Source organism: Neopsephotus bourkii, unplaced genomic scaffold (assembly GCF_033783945.1).
Source record: "Neopsephotus bourkii isolate Nb327-2 ecotype Australia unplaced genomic scaffold, CSIRO-AGI_Nbou_v1 NB_1600, whole genome shotgun sequence".
NCBI classification, from domain to species: domain Eukaryota; kingdom Metazoa; phylum Chordata; class Aves; order Psittaciformes; family Psittacidae; genus Neopsephotus; species Neopsephotus bourkii.
The window spans coordinates 20,151-39,098 of NW_026902076.1; the positions used below are offsets into that span (position 1 = coordinate 20,151).

Here is an 18,948-nt window from a genome sequence, read left to right on the forward strand (position 1 = left end):
CTAATGACAGTACTTGCAGAAAGACGCTAAAATGGAGGCTGGCAATTTTCCATCCTTATAAACTCTGGAAAGCAGCCCTCGACAATAACAACCTGCGATGGGGTGAAATCAGCAGGGTTGGAAATAGCAGTGTTTGGAGGAGGAAGACACCCATGGTCACGCTGTCTGTCTCCTTCGGCACTAAGAACAGGATGGTTCCCTGCAGCGCATCCTCTAGTATGCTGCTTATAATAACAGTATTGTCTGGACAAAGCTACAATGGAATTTAACTCCATTAAGAAGAAACATCTGCTGATGCTCATTTTCTTCCTAATATGATGAATGTTCACAGCAGTGGTGTTGGCTGCAGTGGGTTTATTTTCAGATTAAGATATATATATATAACATATATATAAAGGTATCAAGCAAAGGTACCTGAAATTACAGCAATTTTCCATGACCCATGTTCCTCCTTGGCTATTCTTTCTGCCTCCTCCATCAGTAACATACCAAATCCCTATAATGGGAGAAATTACAGGAAAAAAGGTAAGTTCTCTAAAAAACAGAAAATACAAGCAAACTCAGTATGTAAGCATTAGTACGGTTCCAAAAGACTTATATTTTTGTCACAGGAATGATCCTGTAATCAGGAATATTGCTGAATATTGCAGGAGAGGGCTTGAGAAGTGCACCAACACTAAGCTTTACAGTGGAGCTTTCTCAATGTTTTTTTTTTTCTATCAGAAAATTATTCATAGGCAGTTCTAGTGTCTGACTGCTTCTCAATGGAGGGAACAGAATGAAGTTAAATCCACTGAAGGTAGGTCGACTTGGTAGGCATCCTATAATTCCTGGTGCTGAATGAGCCTATCTGGCAGAGATAACCAATTCTAAACAACAATCACCCACCATAACAGAGCTCGGTTTGTGCTTGTGAATTTAACAGAGTCTGCGCATGAACACCAGATGCACATGCCTATGCTGCTGAATTGCAGAAAGATCCCAGTGCCATTCTGATGAGGGATATAAGCTCAAATGGATCACAGAATGGTTAGGGTTGGAACGGACCTTAAAGCCCATCTAGTCCCAACCTCCTGCCAAAGGCAGGGACACCTTTCACTAGACCAGGATGTGGCCAGACACTACTGACCAGAGATGGGCCTTGCTGCTGTTCACTTTTCTGATATACATCAGCCTTAGCACCTCAGACTTTATTGCCACAACCTCTCCATGAGTCAAGAGCTGCTACCGTGCTTGTTTCAGGATGAAAATTGAGGCAGGCAGCAGCCATAGGGCTTGTCAAGGCTAGCCGCAAAGACTACATCAAACTGGTGCATGACCCCTGCAGAAGGTTATGCTAGGCTCAAGCTTTGTATTGCTCTGTAGGCTCAGCTCATGACACAGGAGGTGCCAAATCAAAAAGAACTGCAGATGAACATGTTAATATACTGGACCAGATCCACACCTCTGTTTATGTTTGGAAATCTGGCACAGCAGGAGTGCTACTGGAATCATGATAAATACTTCAAAAGAAGGGAATAGCCTTTCCACTCTATTTAACAACTTCCTTGGTCCTATATATCTTGGAGTAACTGATTGGATTAATAAGCTCTTAACATTAGGATGAGAATTATACCTGGCTCTTTGTTCATCTGTTTTTCTGACATGATGTATAGAATGGGGCTGTGGCAAGACTGAAGCAGATTGATTTAATTCTAAAAAACACTGAACACTTACAGACATTTTTAAGTAACACAGAAATCTTCATTCAGAAACGTCCTTCTAATCAGAAATTGCCCCCACAACTGTGAAGAACATTTTCTGATTAACCTCTTGAACACAGACTATTCCGAATGAACATGAGTGCGTCATATGCCATGAAATTTCAATTTGCAGCCTATTTTAATGTTTGTAGTTGGTTAGTTTCAATAGATTTTCTCCCTCTTAAAAAAAAGTATCTTTTTTTTCCTCACATACTTAGGATGATTTTTTTTTTCTTCCTACATTTGTAACTGTTAACTTACAGTGGAAATACCCACTTCTCTCCCCACCTCCCCAAACACTGCCTTATGGTCACACATAAACAGCATCTAGCTGAACTGCATCTTAATGTGTATACTCAGGGAAAGATTAATAAATACAAGGATATTAATTTAAAACATCAGCCCTGAGCACTTCTGGCAAAGAGGACAAACTGATTGCTTTTTAAAAAGCTCAGTCTAAAGGTTCAGAACCTACCAGGGCAAAATCTAATTCACATTTTTGCTCACCGCAAGCCACAGCATGTCACATGCAGCAGAAGGATAATGTGCTATTTTCATGAGTCACTGCAAGGAATTACAAACGCAGCTTTCCACTCCATTCCTCACATGCTTTAGGATATGTATGTGAAATGGTTTCACAAGCATGTCTGAAGCAAAAAACCGTCTGACCCAACTGAAGGGGTTTACTTGGGAGTATCACCACATCACCCAAACCGATAAACATCACAGAACCAAAACTGGATTTCTATTTTTGGTAGGAAGAACATATTCAATAAATGTATCTTTAAAAGAAAACTGGGTAGTACCAAATAAAACTTCACGTTCCCATATGTAAATATGTCTCACCACTGTGAAGGTGGCGAGGTACTGGCACAGGGTGCTCAGAGAAGCTGTGGCTGCCCCATCCCTGGCAGCGTCCAAGGCCAGGTTGGACAGGGCTTGGAGCAACCTGGTCTAGTGGAAGGTGCTCCTTCCTGTGGCAGGGGGTTGGAACTGGATGAACTTTAAGGTCCCTTCCAATCCAAATCATTCTATGATTCTGTGATTATTTTAGATTTCAGAAGTAAAATTCATCTACTTAACATGATTAATTTTAGAAGGAAATAAAAAAACATGATGGATCACAGAATCATAAAATCACAGAACACCAGCTTGGAAGTCACTTCAAGGTATCCACTTTGTTTTGGTTTTACTCAGCCTGCAGTTAAGTCTGATGTACTGTACAGGTTATTAAAGGAAAGAAACTTCCAAACTAACGATGCTCGATATTGGAAAGTCAAATTAGCAGCAGCATATATGAGCTTGTATTGTACAGGCATGAAGCAACACTGATAGCATTCAGATGTGCTTTTTTGTTTTGTAATTTCAGAGCAGTTGCAATTGCCTAAACATGATCACACTAGTAAAAACTCAGCAGCAGCATGACGTTGGCAGGTGAAATTCAAGAAGGGGCTCAAATCCAATTCTGTTTCTATTGCAGTGACTATAATTCAAAGCAACCGAATGAATCTCAGATAACAAAATTCTTCTCCCATTATACTAGGGAGAGGGGAGGAAGGTGCAAGAAAGAGGCACAGATGAAAAATAAAGATGCTTGGAGTACCTGGTGCTGAAATTTTGAAGGATCCCGACTGCTCACAGGGACAACGCTCCCATACACGTGCAATTCCCGGACAATGGAAACACCTCCTTTCAGCTCAGGTCTGAATGACTCCTCCGAACACTTCCGCAGTCGTAGAAGGCCAACGAGAATATCTTGCTCTGGATCTTCATAGGAGAGGAAGGTCTCCCATCCACCATTAGCTACGTAATCTCTTCTAACTAATTCAATCTGGTCAAAGAGAAGAAGCGAGGACAAAGAGGAAAAGAGAAAATGTCCTTAAAAATATTTAAAGCAACAAACTGAACAGACCAAAACCAATTTCATGGCTCCATAAACTATTATGATTCAGAGAAAACATGAAGTGCTTTCTTAAAGGCCAATTTAATCCTAGATGGATTTTAGCAGTACTGGGTAAGAACTGCTGTTACTGCAGTCATACTAAAGACAAAACATGCGACTACTTTTAATAGAAATGTATTTGCCAGTGAGACAGAACTAGTCTTCTATCCTGCTTGTAGGTTTTCAAGAAGGGCTAGTTACATATGTGGTTACATGTTTGTAAGTCAGAAACCTAAACTCCACGTTGCTTAGTTACTTGAGTTTCATAACCAGTGCAAAATCAATGGGAGCAGCAACTCTCACCTCTAACCAAAGGACTATCTAATTGGAATTCAGTTACAAATTTGCTAATTTAGAGCGAGTAGTTTTCCATCTGCCCTAACTAAACCTGCATTTATGACTATGTCTCTACTGCTTTGCAAGGAAATGGCTTGAGGTATCTACAGAACATGGGTCTTCTAAGCAGCAGTCAACTTCCTTACTGATTACCAATTAGTACTTCCTGGCACCTCACAGGTTCTACCGACATGAGCAAACTGTAGTGCAACAGGAGTGGATCTGAAAAAACTGGTGTTGAGTGAATACTGCATTACATGTGCTTTACAGAATCAGCAGAAAGTTTTCTTACTTATTCAGACAGTTCTGAAGACAGCAAAATCATCCAGACAAGTACTGTGAGAATTGACCAGTAACAACTTGTAAGTTGCCTCAAATGCAATTTGTTATAATAATCCAAAGTCATGCCTGAAGACCACAACAAGTGGAAGGGAAAGTGAAGTGAGAGTGGGCTGACTACAGAGAATACAAAAAGACCACACTTGGGTAGAAAAAATTACTTCTGCAGAGCACCTAGAAGCTATGAAGAGTAACTAGGGGATGAGTGAGCAGAAAGAATAAAACCCTTCTGTTTCAGACAGTTACAACCTACTATCATCAAGATGCAGTGCCAAGACCCAAGACATGACTCCCTTATCTGATGTCATATAACGGGAGCTGTTTATATGTAGTTGAGCTAGCCCTGAGTTAATTTAATGCAACCTGTAGCTGACGATGATAACGTCACATATCTGGTGAGACAGTGAGTCACTATTTGTGTTTTGAGTTGATATGGTAGAGCTGACATAGCTGCCCATCCTTTCTGTAGGTATTCCCTTACTCACCTCTTAACAACCAGCTGCTAAGCAGGCTGAATTTATCTCCTAAATTGCCTGGCTCAACAGAGGAGAAGCAGTAAGAGTTTGCAGTACTGAGAGCCTGATGACAACATAATATATGTTGGTGGAGCTTAAATACATGCCATGAACCAGGCACCCATCACCACCTGGTGTACATTAGGTGCACTCTTGGAGGGCACTTTCTAAATTAACTGGAAAGGACTCAGGTTGCTGTGCTTCCGGATACTTTCAAAGTGAGGAGCAATCAGAGGATTCTGATTCTAAAAGCACACCCCTAGTCTGAACTAAAGACACAACATAGGTACAGCTGCCATTGTTCTGACAGATTCCTTTAACTTCAGGAATTCAAACGTGTATGGCAAGTGCCAGTGGATGCCACCTGCACCAGCACTGTACTGGTGTTCCTAACATTTATCATGATGGTACAGTATAGGACTGATCCCTCCATATAGGTGTATTGATTCCTGTGTGCCCAGGTGGCCACGGCTGATACAAGGCTGGCTTGTATCAGCAATAGTGTAGCCAGCAGGACAAGGGCAATGATCATACCCTGTACTTAGCCCTGGTGAGGCCACACTTCGAATCCTATGTTAAGTTCTGGTCCCCTCACTACGAGACAGACATTGAGGTGCTGGAGTGGGTCCAGAGAAGGGCAATGGAGCTGGTGAAGAGTCTGGAGCACAGGTCCTGTGAGGAACTTAGGGGGTTTTATCCTGGAGAAAATGAGGCTCAGGGGAGACCTTCTTGCTCTCTAAAACTACCTGACAGGAGGCTGTAGTGAGGTGGGGTCGGTCTCTTCTAACAAGTAACACGCAACAGGACAAGAGGAAACGGCTTCAAGTTGTGCCTGGGAAGGTTTAGACTGGATATTAGGAAAAATTTCTTCCCCGAAAGGGCTGTCAAGCACTGGAACAGGCTGCCCAGGGCAGTGGTGGAGTCACCATCCCTGGAGGTATTTGAAAGATGTGTAGATGTGGTGCCTGGGGACATGGTTTAGTGGTGGACTTTGCAGTGCTAGGTTAATGGTTGGATTTGATGATCTTAAGGGTCTTTTCCAACCTAAACAATTCGGTGACTGCATCTTGCCATGCTTTCCCAGTATTACTACAAACTAAAGCAAAGGACCTCAGTATTTTTTTTGCAAACCTTCTCATACTCAGAAATCCATGAATTAAAGATTTGTTTATAGAAAAGCCATACGGGATTCTGTCGCCTGCCTGCTCTACTCCATGACAAAGCCTGGGTGAACGCAGCTCACAATAACATCTCTTGCTGACTGCAGAAGCAAGGCTCATTTCAACATTGATGTACAGCTCACAGGGTAAGCACCCAAGCAGACATCTACTGATGTGCCAAGTTCTCTGAGAGCGTAACTCTGCTCCAGCTTGTGTGTCAGGACAGCTGACACACACACTGATCCAGATCTACAATTAAGTACATAACGCCACCAGTAAAATGGAAATGTGCAGGAAAAGAGATTTTTTAAATACCCATATTCTCCAGCTAGGTTTGGATGTGAAGAAGCACATGAAGAAGTTAGGGTAAAGCTTCCTGCTAATGTATAAAAAGCCCCTGAAAATATTATTAAGCACTGTTAAGAGTTTGAAATGGCAAGATTGGAGAACTCTTTGTTTCTTCTGAGGACAAAACAGAACCAGTAGAAAGCCTGGTTCCACTGCCTGTCCTCCAGCAGGGACTAGATGCTGCGTTATGCCCATTGCCAGTCTGAAAGCCACTTGTAGACAGAGACAAAGCAAGACTTACAGGAACCTTTACCAGGAGGTTTTGTATTACTTGCATCTTCTTAGCACCATAAGCACGCACCAGATAAGCTCATACGCTCAGAAAAGTCCCTCCTGAGTTTTTTGTTCTCCCCAATTCCCTGGGTACAGAGGGTCCCTACAATACGTAAATCCCCCTCAGAGGGGTTTTGGGAACTCATGAGATCTACAAAGCCTTTTCCTTCTGGGATACTGATATGAATGTGGCAAAAGCCATTCAGAATCACCTCCTGGTCAGCTGGTGCACAGCCATGGGCAGCAGCATACCACAATCCCCAGCAGCAGTTCATTGTCTGTAAGCATTGTGTGCGCTGGGTACGGATAACCCTCATCAACGTGGATCACCATTTCAGTATACAACCCTATCAAACCTCTGGCACAGCCTGTTTTAAGCTTACTTTTACAAACAAAGGGAAAAATCCAGTTTCAGATTACACTCAACCTAAACCAGCTTTAAAAACTGCCTTATTCCTATGAAGGCTTTATGTTGAGATCATTACCTTGATACAATCCTGCTTTGCAGGAACAGAAGCTTCTGCATTTTACACTTTCTGCTTTAATGCTAATGTAGGTTTATATACGTAACAGAACTGTCATTGCCCCTCGCCTTTCAAAAACTGTCATTCTGAATGTCTCTTTACAGCAACAATTCACTAGAGCATTTTTAAGGCTATTACATAGCACTAGGCAGCCTTAACCACTCTGCGAGCAAGCAAATACCTTCCATTGCAATGGAGAAAAGCCACTAATTGAAAAGGCAGCTTGGAGACAGCTCTGTAAATAACCAGCTATAGGCAAATAATCTACTTCAAATTGATCTAAAAAAAAATTGAAATACTTTTAAAAGCAGACATGTAATCACCATTATGAAAATACATACAGCCTACTGATCCTTAACAGAAAGAAGATGCATAAAGTATAAGTGATTACAGCAAGCAATTAATTTATTTTAGATCTGACATGATAGCCTCTCTTATCAAGAGGATGCGCTGTTTACTTACGAAGCCAAAAACAACATCATACCTTGTCATTAGTCTAAAGTGCATGAAAAATTATACCATCTTCAGAATATTTCTCTTGCTTGCTGTCATGATAAATTTTGCAAAGACTACATAATGACATCCTCCTGTCACTCAGATGGATGAGTTTAACAAAAGGAATTTTCAACATAACACTGCTTTGAAAACCCTGTGATAAGCTATTTGCTAACTACTCAAGAAATTTACAATTTAAATTAGATTAGCACCACTGACAGCAGACATCTTTGGAAGATATCCTGTGAGATGACCGCAGATTAGATAACAAGAACAGGCCTATGTCCAAATGAGTCTGTACAGCCTCAATTCTTGCAGAAATCTGGTAAGAACAAGATTATTTATTGGGGTTATTATTTATCCTGGGCTGCATCACCAGCAGTGTTACCAGCAGGGTGAGAGAGGGAATTCTCCACCTCTGCTCTGGTGAGACCCCCCCCCCCGGCAGTCCTGTATCCAACAATTCAACCCCATCATAAGGAGGATGTTGGAGCAAGTCCAGAGGAGGCCACAGAGATGCTCCGAAGGTTGGAGCAGCTCTGCTATGGAGACAGGCTGAGAGAGCTGGGCTTGTTCAGCCTGGGGAAGAGAAGGCTCTGAGGAGACCTTAGAGCAGGTTCTCTAAAGGGGCTGAGAAGAAATCTGGAGAGAAGCTTTTGAAAGGGCCTGTAGGGACAGGACAAGGGGGAATGGCTTTAACTTGCCGGGGGGTAGATTGAGATGAGATCTTAGGCAGAAGTTCTTTCCTGTGAGGGTGGTGAGGCCCTGGCACAGGTTGCCCAGAGAAGCTGTGGCTGCCCCATCCCTAGCAGTGTTCAAGGCCAGGCTGGATGGGGCTTTGAGTAAGCTGGTCTAGTGGAAGGTGTCCCTGCCCATGGCAGAGGGATGGAACAAGATGAGAGTCTCCTAGACTAGACGATAAGGTCTCCGTCAACCCAAACCATTCTGTGATTCTATGATCCTATGAATTGCTCTCTCTCTGCTGACACAGAGAAAACCTAATCCCAGTTTAGTGGCTCACATTTTAGAAAGTGGGTATGTGCCCATGGCACATGGGAAGAAAGATGTGAGTGTCCTGATTTGGGTTGTTGCCTCGGAGTAGGAGTATCTTCTGCCTGGCACAAAGAATTCTTATTTGAAAGTAAAGGCAATATATGATGGACAAACTCCAGAATTGTTTCAGACCCTCCCTAACATCAACAAAGGAAAAGGAACAGCATACTTCGAGGGTATGACTTATCAGCCACAGTATACATGTATAGTAAGATGGATCAGACCCTGTGTGATATTCGCAAGCTCATCTCCTTGAATGCCACGGACCTCCTGACAACTCCCTAGAAAGACCAATCCCTCCTTGTGACTACAGTGAACTGAAGGATTAGCTTCCTAAACTGGATGTTTGAAGTTCAGCAATGAACATTTTGCTTTCTACAAAATAAGCACACCAATATTTTTGTGGACTATTTTAGAAAAGAAATACAACATAAGGGTCATACGCTGAATGGATCCACTCACATATACATAAATGTATGTGTGGAAGTGTATTTACACATAAATCATTTGCCTATGTAAACATTCACAAAGGATGGAAAGTCATCTTGCTAAACAGTCATTCCTGTTCAGCACACACACACAGTGTTATTGGTATTTTCTAGATCCAAATTTATAACGAGGAGGGAGAAGAGGGAAGGCAGTTACTTTGTTAAAGCAGTGAAAATATCAAAGTAACTGCTGGCTGCAGTCAGTTTATTGAACATGGTGGTCCATAAATTTTAGCATGTGACTGCACTCAAACAAAAGACATCCAAAGCTGCTGAGAAAATAAATGGAAAATTGGATCCATCTACAAAGGCAAACCACAGGACTGGACGTGCAACAAATGGGTCCCAACGCCTCCACACCAAATACATATAACAAATTGTGTCTGACAGAAGCTCCTAGAGAGAAAAAACAAAAACAAAAGACAAATCTTACTTGATATGGTCTCACTTTATGGTGAATTTCTTGAATTCCGACTTCTCTTGTCCTTACGTCACGACACTAAGAAAAGAAAGGAGGAAAAAAAAAAGTTACATAGGAGAAAAACATCAAGCTTTGCAACATACAGATTTCCAGACACCTATTGGGTTCAAAACTAAACTGAAAGAGCATGAAGTTGTACAGATTAATTTCAAATGGGTAGACTTCAAAACAAAAATGCTCACCGATCCATTCTTAATACACCTCAGAAAGAAGTCTTAGTGCTAAATGGAAAGACATGCTGGCAAAAATCAATTCACTAAGCAACCATTATGGCTCAAGAGGAAATGTACCCTTTTTCACAAGCAGCAGGGTTTGGAGGCAAAGTCAACACATACAGAAAAGTAACAGAGAAAAAAAGATTTTGGCATAATCCATTTTTATCCTTCATTGGGAAGGTCTAACATTGGCAAAATCTACACCAAAGCACCTGAAAGTCCTTAACTGGACAGATTCTGAATCTCAGCAACCCCTTTTCATGCTTTTAAATGAGAATTGTTGAAGAAGCCCTGTCCAAATATCATAAAGTAAAGCGAACACTGCTCTGGCATCCACAGAGGCATCACTGAGGCTTGGGACCAATGATGCAGAAAACAAAGAGAGCCAAAAGAAGTTTTCCCTTCCTTAGAAGCCAGACAGAGGAGGAGATGAGGGTCCAAGTTCAGTGCTTGAGCAATGGGTTATAGCTTGCATAGAGTTTTGTGCTTCTCAGCAAAGTCAATCGAAGTTGAGTGATTTGGCACGTGTTCATGTAAGCAAAGGGGTGTAATAGTATGAACACTCCTACTGTGAAAGACTACATGCATCCACACCTTAGCGGGTTTATCGGAAGTCCAACACTAAACTTAACCCACTTTTGTCAGCAAAGTATAGCCACAAGACATTTACCCAATGCAGCTGAGTTGCAAATGCTTGTTTTATAGAATTATACATAGATCAGACCTATCTTAAAAAAAAATAGGACTCATTCACATCAACATAAAACACCTTTATAAAACCAAGGGGTCTGATCCAGAAGTCCCAAAGAACACTGACATAGACTTTAAAGGATAAGGCTTAGGTGTATCCTTTAGCTATAAGGCTAAAGGATGTTTGTCTTTACTGTAAAAAGCTACTGGACAGGTGTTTGGTTTTCCTTTTCAGTTTTTTAAATGGCTGGGAACTTGGTAATCGGCTTCAGAAGAAGTAGCTTAAAAACATTAACTACTTAACCTGGTCATGAAATTAACCCAGGAAAGGAGGCCTTGTGGGCTGCAGGTAGGTAACTGGTTACATCTGTTTGCATTTCAGGTTTTTCTGCAAACCAGAAGACTAAGAGATCATTACTGAGGAGAATAATACTGTTTTTATCATTAGCTTTCTTTCAAACTTTTTATATGTGAAACTATAAAGTCTGGGCATTGGTCTACAATATCTAGACCAAGAGTCTAGATAGCTAATTTCATTCCACTAGCTCTGCTGTATTTGGAAGGAAGGAAGATAACCTCCACCAACAGGGTAAAATTGGTCTAACAGCAAGAGCACCTACCTGTCCATGGATTTTGAAAAGCCAGACTTGCAGGTGAGGACGCAAAAAACAGATCACACAGAAATTCTGAATACCCAGAACAAGCACAGCTCCATCTCATGCCCTGTCCTCCTCTGAATGCTTTTTAATTCCATTATCAATATAAAGCAACCATCTCCCAAATAGCAGGAAAAAAGTGGGGGCTTGTGTTAGTTTTTTAGAGTGGGCTATGGTAAAAGCAGGATTCCAAGATTAAGTGCTCAACGTAAGGCTGGATGGGCTTTGAGCAACCTGGTCTAGTAGAAGGTGTCTGCGGCCTATGGCAGAGGGCTGGAACTAGATGAGCTTTAATATCCTTTCCAACCCAAACCATTCTGTGATTCACTGTCATACGAGGATTCTAGAGTAGACAAATTCGTCTCTACTTTACAATTTCTTAGCTACAGAAACAGCACGGTAAAAGACAAAGAAACATCCACTCTCCATTAAGAGCTGAGAATGGGCAACGTATTCTGGGATGCTGATTAAAAATTCTCTGTCCCGACGGTGTATCTCCACTTGCACTCAGTGCCCGGAAATCATAAAGGCTAGCATCTGGTTCCACAATAAGGCCCTTCAAGAACAACTTCTTTCCAGCAACCACAGACACAAGCTGCAGCGTTGACACGACTGATACTGCTCCTATCCCTCTAACATGCTCCTCACTAAGCCATTCCCCAGAGATGAATACCAGAACTGCCAGAGCTGGTGAGCTGGCAAAGATATGATTCCTATGAATCCCTTCCTTGCCTTGGCCTTTTCCTCACTTTAAGAGACAAGAGGACAAAGTATATATATAATTTTCTCCTATGACATAACAAAACCACAACAGTACCTTACATTTCAAGCTATACTGGCTCCTCATTCCACCAGCTGCAGTGTTTCTGCCTCACTACATTAAAATCTATTATCACCTGCACAGTAGAGATACCCACAGATTTGGTTCTAAATGCAATGACTGCCAGCCTGACAAGCTTTTTAATGGTTCAGCTCTGCCCTGACTGCCATGGATCACCTATCCCCGCTTCCCCAGCTGGTCTTGATCAGGTTCTGATCAAATGATGTGGTTTCAGTATCAAACCCAAGAAGTGTTCACTTAGCCCTAAAAAGCTCAACTGAAAAAGCTCAGCTGCATCAAGGAGATTGCTTCCCCTGCCTGGTTTTGAAGTGAAAAGTCAGCAGGAGGGATGGAAGCTTCTGTGGCTGGCAAAGCTGTCTGGCAAATCCTGGCTTGCTACTGGAGAGACTGGGATGAATGATTTAAGGAGAAAGTCCAGGGCACCAGTTTAGGAAAGATCAAGGGGTACGGAAGCACAGCTGGAAGAAGACAGTCTTAAGTCTTCCTTTTCTGATCTTTTGCACAGCACCTACAAGATCCAAGTGAAATGGCAAAGGCAGTAAGGCAGTAAAGGAGCTAGATGTAGCCAAGAGATCTATGTTAAATACCAAAAATACAGGTCAGGAGCACAAGCTGGTGTGGGACTACAGGCACAAACCCAGTAGCTGAAGACTTTCTATTGCTGCATGCAGTAATGCCTTAAAACATCTTTGAGCTAGAAAGAGGGAGCACTAAATCACAATATAGATTTGTGGAACAGTTGTGGTGAGGATGTGTCCCTGCCTGAATACCAGAGCAATTAAAGCCCTCTGGAATAGCCTCAAGGAGCATGTGGTTCATGGGATGTTTTCACAGAATCCCAGAATCACAGGTTGGAGGGGACCTCAAGGATCATCTATTCCAACTTCCTTGGCAAAGCATGACCTAGACTAGATGGTCCTGCACCCTGTCCAGACAAATCTTAAAGGGTCCTATGTTGGGGAGTCACCACTTCCCTGGGGAGACTATTCCAGTGGCTGGTTCTCAGTGTGAAAAGATTTCCCTTTTGTGTCTAGTCAGAATCTCCCCATTAGTAATTTGTGCCCATCACGCCCTGTCTTTTCCATGTGACTTCTTGTCAAAAAGGGAGTCTCCTTCATCTTTGTAGCCACCCTTTAAATAGTGGAACATGGGGATAAGGTCTCCCCTGAGCCTTCTTTTCTGCAGACTGAACAACTCCATCTCTCTCAGCCTTTCTTCACACGGCTGCCCAGTGCTTGGATCATCTTTGTGGTCCTTCTCTGGACCCTCTCCAGCCTGGCCACATATTTTTTGTACAGTGGGGGCAAAACTGAAGTCAGACATCCCAGGAAAGGAAGAACTTAGCATAATTTTACTGGAGGATTCTGCAAATTGTGGTTAATAACTGGGTTTCAGAGGAAGGCTCAAAGAATGAGCAGTGTCACAGCAGACCATGAGATGCACTGTGAATGCCAGCTGCTGCAGTGATCTTCCGAGAAAAACCAAGACAGGGTACATGTACCTCCTTCTGACTTCAAATATGAACTCAATTCCCCCTTGTTCTTTCCACCCCCACTCCTATTTTTATTTGACCACAGAAATATGAAGAATATCAAGTCTCATTTGTTTGTGCTGAAATCTCTCTTGCCCTCAGACTAAGAGCTTTTCTTTCAGTTGTACAGTCAAGTAAGTGCATGCGTGGGAAAAAGAAAGAAAGGAGGATTTCTAATAGCATAAATTAAAGAGAAATCTTCCTGCCTTCTCTCTGATTTAAGGGTTTCATTCTGCTAAAAAATGGAATGCCACAAACTAGCTACCAGGTGCATTCAGGAAAAGGGTGAAAGTGCTAAACTAAAAATCAGCCAAACAAAACCAGCTTTTCAGAAGGATCATCAAGGTGCTTTTCAATCATTAACTCTTTTTTTTTAAGACCTTTGCAGATCATTTTAGTTCAGCAGTAAACCTGGCTCCTATTGTGCCTTCCAGTCATTCCTTTCCTTTATGCTATTTTGTATAAAGTCATCAAGCAGCTCTTCCTCAATACCAACTGACAAATATTTTACCTGTGTCCCAAGATCTTTCATTCTGGCCAAGGCAAGCTCTCTCAGGTTCCCGTGCTCCACTCCAGAGCTCACTAACGGCATTGGGATATCTCTGTATAAAACAGCAAAAGCAAAAAGCACAAACAACTGCATTAGCAGACAATAGACCATAAAAAACCATTACAACCACCTAAGCCAAGATCCCAAATAGCAGACCACAGAACTTATCTGAATTACCTTCATTTCAAGTCTTTGGTTGAACAGGAAATAACACAGACAAAACACAACTAAGAGCACGGGAAAAACGAAGTGAAAAAGCTACAGATTTTACTTCAGTAAAAAAAGACAAAAGAAGGCTTTTAGAATCCTAAGAAACAGGTTGTAATTTTGCTCTCAGTTCTTCACTTGGCAATTTGGGAAAAAAAAGAACACCCAGCTGGGCCTGTGACTCCAGGTCAGATGTCCTCCATGGTATCTGTTGCTGAGACCAGCAATTAGGAACCAGACTGCATCTTTCTGCAGTCTCTGAGTTGAAGGGACATCAGGGAAAACTCATCAGAATTACATTTTAATACTGGGACACTAGCTGCTTAAAAGTGAGAGAGTTCTGTTTAGAAAATGATTTGCAGCAAAGCCCATCCCAAAGGTCTAGGGCCTTCCTATGGGAATGGAAATCATGAGTCTGCAAATGGCAGAACTCCTTCCTCCAGTTCTCCAAGGAAGGTACTAAAATGAAATTTGAAAGCAAGATCAGGTTAGGCCTCTCCACTACCTTCCAGGGCAGTTAGTCCCACTGGAGACTATGAAAGCAGGATACCATCCCTTAAGGAAAGGAGGATTTATGCATCCAGATAAAGCTGAAAAAGAAATGTGCAGATTACTGGCTCCACACCCACCTTCTATCTAATGCTGTTCTATTCGGTGATCTCAAATGCTTCTCCCTCCCCAGCTCAAACTCCACCCTGGCACCTCAGTAACACACCACCCAAGTGCATTACGGTGTAACCCAAACCCCCTTGGATCTTCTTCAGGGAAATAAAGGATATGCAAGTATCAAAGATACTCAATAAAATGTACAATATGTGGGTCTCAAACAGGGCTGAAGCATTCCTAGGTGAGTATTCTTCATTTTTCTCTATGATAAAGATCTAATCAACAGAGTAAAAAACAGAACATCACAAAAAAAACCCAACAACATACTGATCCTTGTACTGCTTCAGCCTTGTAGAAGTCTGAGACACTGGCAAGGGGTGGGCAAGAAAAGTTTTCCTTTACCATTAAGAATGAAAACAAGAGCTTCAAGACTCCAGGAATCTCCTCCCATTTCAGCATCATACTCCCATTTTGATACAACTTTCTCCAGCATTATTGTAAAATCACAGAATGGTTTGGGTTGGAAGGGATCTTAAAGCTCTTAAAGATCACCCAGTTCCAACACCTTCCATTAGTCCAGGTTGCTCAAAGCCTTGTCCAGCCTGGCCTTGAGCACTGCCAGGGATGGGGCAGCCACAGCTTCTCTGGGCACCCTGTGCCAGGGCCTCACCACCCTGACAGGGAACAACTTCTTAAGATGTCATCTAAATCTCCCATCTGTCAGTTTAAAGCCATTTCCCTATGTCCTATTCCTACAGGCCCCTGTCAAACTCCACTCTCCAGCTTTCTTGTTGGCCCCTTTAGGTACTGGAAGGCTGCTAGAAGGTCTCCCTGTTTAACGGAGACCCCATGTTTTACTTTTCTCCCTTATTTTCCCTGCCTTTTTTAATATTAAGCCAGAAAGTCTGTGAAAAATTCCTCACCTCTTACACTCACATGCCAAAAAGTTGAGCCAAATATGATTAACTCCCCAGTTCATTTATTCAGTGGATTTCTTTGAGTAAATAAGACACTGCACAGCCACTACAACATACTTCAAAGAGCTTAAATTAGAGGAAATGAGCACTTCACATTGTGACTACAGGACATGCTAGTGGAGAAAAGCATTTTCAGCAGGGTATGTTAGATCTGCAGTGATAATCTAACTAAACGCCTTTCTTCTAATTATGGAACAAGTCCAAGAAGTCAGTCAGGATGTATTTTTCCCTACAGGGGCACAGATAAAACACCCTAACATCTTCCAGTACCAGGTCTTCGGCTAAATCCAGAGTCAGCTATGAAATAGTAAATGAAGTACTGCCAATAAAAGGTGGATTACAACATACAGTAGCTTGAGCCTCTCTCATCTACCTACTAGGAAGCAAAATAAATTAAAATATGAATGTGGAAAATAAGCATTTTAAGAAAGATAAAGCAAGAAACAAGCCTTCCAGCCCCACTTCAGATTAAGGCAGGGTATTTAAATAAGTAGTGTGTGTGCAACATGAGTGTACGCAATAACTGCCTACTTTGAATAGCCACCAGACAGCATTTTACCAGTGCTTTTAGAACTTGTTAAAATGCTAAACAAATTCAGGGATACAGGGGATTAAATCCTGACCTTATTAAAGTTAATGTGCATTTGCCAGAAGCTTCAACAAGGCCTGTTTAATCTTCTATTTTTCAAACGTTTTGCATTACTTAGGACACCTGTGAAGCAGCTGATTTGAAGCACACAGTGAAAGCCTAAAGACCTCAGAGTCTGCTCTCAGCTCTGACTTATTACATGATCTCTGTTGAGTCAGGTATTTTATTTCTTCGTATCTACATCTCGCCATCAGTAGAGTGAAAAAAAACATTCATGTAAAACACGGAGATCCATGAAAGAAAAAGTCTCAAGGTGTGGCACTAATCCTGTCATTTCAGCCTTTCTCACACACCAAAGTGCTTCTGTGATAATGAGATTCACAAACATGCAGAATAAGTACAGTAGTAAGCATCTATGACAGTGACAAAACACCCTGGAAGATGTGTTCTCCTCCAACCAGCCATTATCAACAGCACCTCAATTTTAAGAAAAAATCCCAACAAAACCAAAACATATTTAACATGGTCTCCTGACACAGAAAGACTTCTACAGTGTTTTGTCAGTGACACCTCTCCCATGATTCATTAAACTGATTCTTATGAGCATGTGACAGACTACAGAAATACTGAGACCCTTATCGTTTGGGTTGGAAGGGACCTTAAAGCTCAACCAGTTCCAACCCCCTGCCATGGCCAGGGACACCTACCACTAGACCAGGTTGCTCCAAGCCCCATCCAACCTGGCCTTGAACACTTCTCTGGGCACCCTGTGCCAGGGCCTCACCACCCTCACAGGGAAGAACTTGCTGTGTGGGGGACTAGCTGAATCCAAAAGAATTGTGAAAATAGGACCTGAAATGTAAGATGTGGAGGATGGAAGACTGGAGGGAGATGGAAAGGTCCTGGGACCGCAACGGAGAACAGGGAAAAAGTTGCTGTCTCCAGTGGAGCAGTGTTGGGAACAGTCCACAGAAGTTTTTAGAAATCTGGTTTAGTTTATTATTCTGCTACAGTCATAAAATGACCCTGAAAGCAATTTAGATCAATGTAATAACTTTTGGACTTTGCACTGGAGGTGTAAAAATCTGTAATCACCGTGAACAAGTTTCAGATAACGAGGCAGTCAGTAAGAAAACAGCTATTCCACTGGAACATAATAACTGACAACAGGATGACAGCTGGATGGAGGCTGCTGCTGTTGACAGAGGAAATCAGTCAATCTCAGGCAAACCAGCACACCAGCAAAGACATTTCCAGGCCTGTGTTCCTTACAAGACCGGCTAGGCTGCAAACTCATGATGTCCTTTAAGAATAAATCTGGTTCAGTTAGATATGAAGATACAGTGAACAAACAGGCCATTGCATTTATAGCGGAATCAATGATGAAGGAGACGTGCAGGGATAAAAGGCAGGAGTTTTCCCTTTAATAATCACAAAATCATGGAATGGTTTGGATTGAAGGAAAACTTAAAAGATCACCCAGGTCCAACCCCCTGCCATGGCCAGGGACACCTTCCACTAGAGCAGGTTGCTCTAAACCTCGTTCAACCTGGCCTTGAACACTGCCAGGGATGGGGCAGCCACAGCTTCTCTGGGCAACCTGTGCCAGCAACTCACCACCCTCACAGGGAAGAACTTGTCAATCTCCCCTTTTTCAGTTTAAAGCTCCTACAAGTGATGTGAAAAGCCTCGGGGAATACCAAGTAGATATTTACTGTGAGCCATGTTTGTTTTCTTCAGTGTCATATCCTTCTCAGAGTTCAGCTACAGCCACCAGCTCCTCACAGTAACGAAGATTTGAAGGAAGGATCTCCTGGTTGCTGAAACCATGTCTCAGTTACCTCATGCTTGTGCATCTCAATCACATTCATAAGCCTAAGCAAGCTTCCTTATATTCATATTTCTCTTCTGTTCCTCTTTGGTAACTTTATAAGGCTACTCCAGAATCCCAGTCCTGACTCAAAATTCCCAGCTTCCTGCTTTGTTTTATTCAAGGCCACTTCTTATCTTCTTGTTCTTTCCCTACATCTATGTTCCTATTTCTTAAAAGGTTATTTTCCTTCTCTGAAAAATGTACAGAGGTCATTTATGTCCCCATTTATCTTGCAAAAAAGTGACTGGTGCTCCTCTGCACATATTTCCACAGTTCATTATCTTGAAGATGGGGATTATTCCAGACAAGGACTTACCAAAGCCTTGTCTGGCTGCTGCATTAATACTTTCATCTCTAAAAAGTGTTATCCTGAAAAAAAAAAATGCTTTTCACAGCTGCGTTCACCAGTGGCTTATTCATATTACAGAGGAAGATATTACGACTTTTTCTCCTCTGCTATTTTCACATGATGACCTCATGGTTTGCAGCAAAACCCACTCCCAGTTTCATAGAATCA

The 18,948-nt window shown here is 42.1% G+C and overlaps 1 protein-coding gene across 1 annotated transcript in view; it reads right to left on the reverse strand.

Moving 5' to 3' along the window:
- Positions 1 to 366: 366 nt before the first annotated feature.
- The window catches only part of ELP3 (elongator acetyltransferase complex subunit 3), a 72,660-nt gene continuing 54,078 nt past the window's right edge, over positions 367 to 18,948 (reverse strand). The window contains exons 11-14 of the mRNA XM_061372165.1: positions 14,141 to 14,231; positions 9,649 to 9,714; positions 3,346 to 3,573; positions 367 to 496 (exon numbers count right to left, since the gene is read on the reverse strand). Coding sequence (XP_061228149.1) covers positions 401 to 496; positions 3,346 to 3,573; positions 9,649 to 9,714; positions 14,141 to 14,231 — 481 coding nt within the window. The 3' untranslated portion in view covers positions 367 to 400. The remainder of the gene's footprint in view (positions 497 to 3,345; positions 3,574 to 9,648; positions 9,715 to 14,140; positions 14,232 to 18,948) is intronic.